The sequence below is a fragment of the Capra hircus genome, chromosome 9 (assembly GCF_001704415.2).
Source record: "Capra hircus breed San Clemente chromosome 9, ASM170441v1, whole genome shotgun sequence".
NCBI classification, from domain to species: domain Eukaryota; kingdom Metazoa; phylum Chordata; class Mammalia; order Artiodactyla; family Bovidae; genus Capra; species Capra hircus.
In genome coordinates this window covers 57,779,079-57,787,371 of record NC_030816.1, presented here as the reverse complement: position 1 = coordinate 57,787,371, position 8,293 = coordinate 57,779,079, and the positions used below count along the sequence as shown (strand labels likewise).

Here is an 8,293-nt window from a genome sequence, read left to right as displayed (position 1 = left end):
TGGATCACAACAAACTGAAAATTTTTTAAAGAAATGGGAATACCAGACCACCTTACCTGCATCCTGAGAAATCTGTATGCAGGTCAAGAAGCAAAAGTTAGAACTGGACATGGAACAACAGACTGGTTCCAAATTGGGAAAGGAGTATGTCAAGGCTGTATACTGTCACCCTGCTTATTTAACATATGCAGAGTATCATGCAAAATGTCAGACTAGATGAAGCACAAGCTAGAATCAAGATTGAAGGGAAAAATATCAATACTCAGATATGCAGATGACACCACCCTTATGGCAGAAAGCAAAGAACTAAAGAGTCTCTTGATGAAATTGAAAGAGGAGAGTGAAAAAATTGGCTTAAAACTCAATATGCAGAAAACTAAGATCGTGGCATCCAGTCCCATCACTTCATGGCAAATAGATGGGTAAACAATGGAAACAGTGAGATACTTTATTTTTTAGCTCCAAAATCACTGCAGATGATGACTGCAGCCATGAAATTAAAAGATACTTGCTCCTTGGAAAAAAAGCTATGACCAACCTAGATAGCATATTGAAAAGCAGAGACATTACTATGTCAACAAAGGTCTCTCTAGTCAAAGCTATGGTTTTTCCAGTAGTTATGTATGAATGTGAGAGTTGGACTATAAAGGAAGCTGAGGGCCAAAGAATTAATGCTTTTGAACTGTGGTGTTGGAGAAGACTCTTGAAAGTCTCTTGGATTGCAAGCAGATCAAATCAGTCAATCCAAAAGGATATCAGTCCTGAATATTCATTGGAAGGACTGATGTTGAAGCTGAAACTCCAATACTTTGGCCTCTTGGTGCAAAGAACTGACTCATTGGAAAAGACCCTGATGCTGGGAAACATTGAAGGCAGGAGGAGAAGGGGACAACAGAGGATGAGATGATTGGATGTCATCAAGCTCCAGGAGTTGGTGAAGGACAGGGAAGCCTGGCATGCTTCAGTCCATGGGGTTTCAAAGAGTTAGACATGACTGAGTGACTGAACTGAAGTGAACTGATATATGCTCAGGCTTGATTTTTATAATAACTTCACAGGTGTCTACAAATGTCAAAATTCATCAAATTATAGAAGTATGAATAGATTATATCTGTTATGCATGTCTATTATGAAAGTATTAAAATTAGAGTCTCTAAAAATAAAAGGGATGGTTCAGAATAGATCATCTCAAAGTTGCCTTCAGTTTTAGCATTTTACACATTTATCACAGTGGGCTAATGATTGGAAGGTCAAGAAAATGTGGCTAATGTGATATGCCTGATTTGGAAATGTTTCTGACTCTGAATTTACCTACAAATGCCTGACAAAGAGGAATGCTCCTTCCAGGGAATGATCCCAAGAACTACAAAATAAGTGTCTGCAGTGTCTGCAATTTTGGTATTACTATAAACACTATGATGCATAAAGAATTATTTATCTAATATATGTGAAAGGATCCCATCTTAATGACCCAGATAACCACAATGGTCTGATCACTCACCTACACCCAGACATCCTGGAGGGTGAAGTCAAGTGGAATTTAGGAAGCATCACTATGAATAAAGTTAGTGGAGGTGATGGAATTCCACCTGAGCTGTTTCAAATTCTAAAAGATAAAGCTGTTAAGTGCTTCACTCAATATATCATCAAATTTGGAATACTCAACAGTGGCCACAGGACTGGAAAAGATTAGTTTTCATTCCAGTTCCAAAGAAAGGCAATGCCAAAGAATGTTCAAACTTCCACACAATTGCACTCATTTCACAGGCTAGCAAGGTAATGCTCAAAATCCTTCAAGCTAAGTTTCAACAGAATGTGAACCGAGAACTTCCAGATGTTCAAACTGGATTTAGAAAAGGCAGCGGAACCAGATATCAAATTGCCAACATTCGTTGGCTCTGGAAAAAGCAAGAGAATTCCAGAAAAGCATCTGTGTCTCCTTCATTCACTACACTAAAACTTTTGACTATGTGGATCACAAAAAACTGTGGAAAATTCTTAAAGAGATGGGAATACCAAGCCACCTTACCTGCCCCCTGAGAAAACTATTCAGGTTAAGAAGCACCAGTTAGAACTGGACATGGAACAACAGACTGATTCCAAATCAGGAAAGGAGTACATCAAGGCTGTATATTGTCACTCTGCTTGTTTAACTTATATGAAGAATACATCCTGCTAAATGCTAGGCTGGGTAAAGACTGGAGCTGGAAATCAAGCTGGAATCAAAATTGCTGGGAGAAATATCAATTATCTCAGATATGCAGATGATACCACCCTTATGGCAGAAAGCAAAGAAGAACTAAAGGGCCTCTTGATGAAAGTGAAAAAGGAGCATGAAAAAGTTGACTTAAATCTCAACATTCAAAAAACTAAGGTCATGGCATCCACTCCCATCACTTCATGGCAAATAGATGGGTAAACAATTGAAACATTGAGAGTCTTTTTTTGGTTCCAAAATCACTGCAGATGATGACTGCAGCTATGAAATTAAAAGATGCTTGCTTTTTGGAAAAAAAGCTATGACCAACCTGCTGCCACTGCTGCTGCTAAGTCGCTTCAGTCGTGTCCAACTCTGCGACCCCATAGACGACAGCATTAAAAAGCAGAGATATTACTTTGCCAACAAAGGTCCATCTAGTCAAAGCCATGGTTTTTCCAGTAGTCATGTATGGATGTGAGAGTTGGACTATAAAGAAAGCTGAGCACTGAAGTACTGATGCTTTTGAACTGTGGTGTTGGAGAAGACTCTTGAGAGTCCCTTGGACTGCAAGGAGATCCAACCAGTCAATCCTAAAGGAAATCAGTCTTGATTATTTGTTGGAAGGACTGATGCTGAAGCTGAAGCTCCAATACTTTTACCACCTGATGTGTAGTGATGATCCATTAGAAAAGACCCTGATGCTGAGAAAGATTGAAGGCAGAATCGAAGGGAAAGACAGAGGCTGAGATGGTTGGATAGCATCACCAACTCATTGGACATAAGTTTGAGGAAGCTCCAGGAGATGGTGAAAGAGAGGGAAGCCTGGTGTGCTGCAGTCCATGGCGTTGCAAAGAGTCAGATACAGCTAAGTGACTGAACAAAATGTTTATTCTTATATAATCTATGAGAAATAGAATATGTCCTGCCATATCAGTAAACAAGAATGTTACAGTCATCAGCAACTACAGTCCTCCAACATGAGCCTCTGAGTCCTAACGAAAGTCAGAAAAGAATACCTATCATCTAATAACCATCACACTGTACCACTCCCTACAGTGAGACCTGAGAATACTCAGAATGTGAAAATATAGGATACTGACCCCAGGCAGCTGAGGTGCATATCAAAGAAATGGTTTCAGTGAGCCCAGACTCTTACTTCTTCCCACATATAGAAAAGCACTAAATTTCTTAACTTGACACATCTGGTTTCTTTAATTAACAGTAATTTTTTGATATTCACAACTACCCACCCTTTGTTGCAAAACTCCTACATATCTAGTTCCTCCCCTTGCCTCCTCGGAAAGTTCTTCAAAACTCTCTGAAATGCCATCTCCTGGGCTGTGGTCCTTGTTTTGCCCTAAATGAAACTTAATTCTCAACTTTCATGCTGTGCAATTTTTTTCCAATGTCTATGAAGTATTTCTATATTTAAAGGAAACATACATTTATTTATTCAGCAAATAGGTGTTGAGTTTCCCCTATATTCCAAGCAAAGTGGAAGGTTCATCTTGAAGCTACTCATATGAACAAGTAGGTCATTTTCTTCTGAGGCATGCACTGTGGGGGAGAGATATGCTTAGTCGATCAATCATGTCCAATTCTTTGAGACCCTATGGACTGTAGCCCGCCAGGCTCCTCTGTCCATGGGGATTCCCCAGGCAAAATACTAGAGTGGGATGCCATGCCATCCTCCAGCGGATCTTCCCAACCCAGGGATCAAACCGAAGTCTCCTGCATTGCAGACACATTGTGGGCCACAGTGCAGGAGGAGAGATAGGGCACTATAAATATATATATACATGTATAAATATAATATAAATATGTCTAACATATGATCAGAAAGCAGCAAGTAGTGTGATGGGCAAATGAACAAAGTGGTTCCTAAGAAGGTAGGAGCTATTTAGATATGTATTCAGTTGCTACTGTTTTAATTTTTCATCCACACAAAAAAATGAAGACAAACTTTACAACATATTCTTAATACATGAGCTATTCAAGGAGTATAAAAGGTGCAAATATAATCATTTGCTATCATAATAATATACTATATCCATGAAAAAAAGTTAAATGCAATTTGGAAACCCACAACACAAAGATGGCATGAGGTGTTTTGAATGTACAATACTTGCTATGGAGAACAGGCTATGAGTGAAGTCGCTCAGTCGTGTCCAACTCTTTGCAACCTGTGGACTATAGCCCACAAAGCTCCTCCATCCATGGGATTCTCCAAGCAAGAATACCGGAGTGGATTGCCATTTCCTTCTCCAGGGGATCTTCCTGACCCAGGGATCGAACCCAGGTCTCCCACATTGCAGGCAGAAACTTTTTTTTTTACCTCTGCACCACCAGGGAAGCCCTTTGAAAGTGAAAGTGTCCAACTCTTTGTGACCCCATGGACTGAATTCTCCAGGCCAGAATACTGGAGTGGGTAGCCTTTCCCTTCTCCAGGGGATCTTCCCAACTCAGGGATGAACCCAGGTCTCCTGCATTGCAGGCAAATTCTTTACCAGCTGAGCCACAAGGGAAGCCCCACTATATCCATGAAAAAAAAGTTAAATGCAATTTGGAAACCCACAACACAAAGATGGCATGAGGTGTTTTGAATGTACAAGACTTGCTATGGAGAAGAGGCTCAAAGGAACCAAGTAATCAGTAATAGAAAAAACAAGAGCCTGTATTTGCTTGATGTGCAGACCAATCCTGCTGTAGAAATTAAGATGTAATTTATTTAAATGAACCTCTCTTCACCCTCAGGGGGAAAACTTTGTACAGTAAAATACATAATGAAGAATTGTAGGTTAAATGATGCATCACTAAATCAATTACTCCCATCAATGTACTGGGATCTCCAAAGAGTTGTGTTTAGTCTTTTCTCTGTGATGACTGATTTTTTTTCCTTTAAAAAATTGGTACAAAGTCTTTTGTTCATATTGCTCTCAATAACTTGACTGCAGTGACTGGGCCACAACAGAGGAGAAAGAATTATTGGTTACTTTACTTATTCTCTGATTCTTTGGATGTGAGTATCAGCTCTATTGTTTAACAAATACACCGCCGTGGGAATGAGACTCACCTCATTATGCCTCGTGTCCCTCATTTATGACCCAGAAGTAATAATATAGCAATAGTATTCTCTCTCACATAGTATTGTGAAGACTAAGCAGGTCAGGTAAGTCAGTCCCAAGCACAGAATGAGTGGCCTATAACTCAAAGCATTCTTAGGTTTGCATATCAGAAGCACTCAATAAATGTTCACTGAAACAAAGGCCAATGGATTAGTTCCCACACCAAGCAGAGTAATTCATAGTAGAGAAAAATGAGAGCAGGAGCTTAATTTTTTTTAAGAAGAAAATTCTGATATAGTTATAAAAACAGAAGAAATGCAGATCTAGGAAAGTGGAAAAATTAATGATTTGTCTAGTACATGTGAAGCTCTACTGAAAAAAGACAAGTGAAAATGTATTAAACAAGATATTAGAAGCGCTTGTTTGAATCTGGAAGCTTTATGATATTCAGCAGAGTTTGTAAACACTTTACTTTTAGCTTTCTTATATTTAAAATGATGAAATATGATTTCTCTATAGCTGTGAAACAGAATTAAAGTTACCACATTGAAAACCCTAAATGAAAATAAACTGATAATTTCCAGTTCAGAACTGAAGAATTGTGGCTAAACTAATACTAAGCAGTCTAGAGTGCCTTTAAATCATGTCTATCATCTTTAATCATCAGACTGAGAGTTTCACACAAGTAAAATATAATCAGAAATAATTCACTATCTCAGGAGAATTTTACCAATTTGAAGGATTTGTTTAATAATAGAAATGATGTGCTAATGTAAGACTGATTTACAACAAGCAAGAAATTACAGAAAAATAACAAGAATATATTGATGTGTATTTACTCCTGCTGCAAAGATGTGACACTCTGAATTTTAAATCTTGATGTCTGATGACAACAAAGCTAAAGTTAGAATAGAATTAAGCAATTTATTTAAAATTTTTTTAATTTATTTAAAATATATATATACAACATCCTCCAATCTTAGTACCAAGAACAAGTCTGCATGTCTAAAAAGCTGGCTGAGTTGTATCCAATGTGAGTTGCTTAACTTATTCAGTTTCAAATTTGTGGATTACACAAAATGCACTTATCGGCCTCTGTCTGCCATCCTTTACACTCTTCACTTCAGTTTTATATTCTTTTGGACACATTTTAAATTTGGGCTTTCATTTGAATCCATGAAAACTCTTATAAGTAATTTTTGGAATAATGCAGAAGTGAGGAAATAGTAAGTTAATTTAAGATGAAGTATGATAATGAGTGACAATCTTAGAAACCGATGCATGCACTGAACATAAGTTAACTGGTAAAATTTCTAAACACAGCTGAAATGTTACGAGCAGACAATCAACAAGAAGAAGCTCATTCAACAAATGAAAGGTATTTATGGCACCAATTACCTTTCCCATAGTGAATAATTCAATTGATAGGGTAGTAAAGAACTCTGTCTCTGGATTGATTTTACCTGACTCTGATTATCATATCCTTGACTCAGAAATCTGAAAACCTGACAGTGCAGATTCAATATTTACCCTCCCTAGACCAGGACCTCTGGATCTTCCAGCTCCTTTGCATTTTAATAGAAAAATGTTACAAAGGAATAAAGAAAAGTCTTAACCAGGGATTGAACTACCATAAAGTAATAAAGGGGAGGTTTTAGAATAACAAAAATTTACTAGATCCTTGTCATACATTCTTTTAAATTTTTTAAGGATGCTACAAAGGGGAGATTATTAACTAGAGAAACACAGTGAGGTTCAGAGAGAAGTAGCAGCCCCAGATCAGTGTTAAACGTTTCTGGCTCCAAGGTCATGCTGTTTCCATAACAACCAGGTTTTTATGTTATATTGATTAAAGAATGATGAAACTGAATTTAAGTGTTTGGTCATATCAGAAGCTTTTTGCATTAGAAAATCTTGCAGATATATGATTAAATTTTCTACCCAATGGTGTGTTCACTGTGAATCTATTTTCAATTCCTCCATCTTAAAAGTGAACTTACCCAGAAAATAAATTTACTGTCGAGGAATTCGCTCTCAAGACTTTGCCAGTGACAATGAGTTTGATGGCTTTTCGAAACCAAGGATAAAAGAAAGCATAAATCAAGGGGTTCATAGCTGAGTTATAATAAGCAATCCAAACCAGTATTTCATAAATATATGTGGGAGTGATGAAACCTAGGAAGGCATCAATGATGGAATCCAGGAAGTAAGGCAGCCAGGAGATGAGAAACGCCAGCACTGCGACGCCCAGGGTTCTTGCTGCCTTTCTCCCCCTCTTGGCCACTCTTTCTTGGTAGCTTTCTGAGCATCGCCCAGTCTTGTTGTTCAGACTCTCCATTTTTCTAGCCTGTTGTTCAGCAATGAGGAAAATCTTGGAGTACAGAACTATCATGACAAGGGTGGGGATGAAAAATAATAGAAAATTCACCAATACCCAACTTTGATTCACTGCAATTTGACAGCCTCCCACACAGGTGAGAGCACTTACTAGATCCTCCAGTCCAGCTGCATTTGCTCCTGTGCCAAGAAGAGAAAAAGAATAAATAATCGAAAAGAGCCAGGAGAAGGCAATACACATGCCAGAAACCGACACAGTGAACCTGATTGGATAGACCAGGGGATCAGAGATGGCAATGTATCTGTCCAGAGAGATAAAGCACAAATGGTAGATGGAAGCTAGACAGAATGACACGTCAAAACAGGAATGAAATTGACAGTAACTCTCCCCAAAATACCAGCAGCTCTCCACAGACCTCACTATGCTGAAGGGCATCACAGTCACTCCCACCATGAAGTCCGCACAAGCCAGGGAAGCAATCAAAAAATTGGTTGGAGAATGCAGCTGCTTGAAGTGGAGAATGGAAATCATTACCAAGAGATTTCCAAATACAGCCAGCACAGCTCCAAAACCAAACACTGTGTACAGGATGAGGCGGGGAGCTGGTGAGTAGGGGGTCTTCACACAGGACCCGTTCAGGTGCTCATAGCAGAGCTGCACAGCTGCAATGCTGGGTGAGCTGCTGTTCAT

General features: G+C 38.7%; 1 protein-coding gene across 1 annotated transcript; it reads right to left on the bottom strand.

Annotated features, from left to right (window-relative positions):
• Window positions 7,262–8,293, bottom strand: LOC102191616 (trace amine-associated receptor 7a-like). The gene has a single exon (XM_005684830.2). The coding sequence runs from the start codon at window positions 8,291–8,293 to the stop codon at window positions 7,262–7,264; it is 1,032 nt and encodes a 343-aa protein (XP_005684887.2).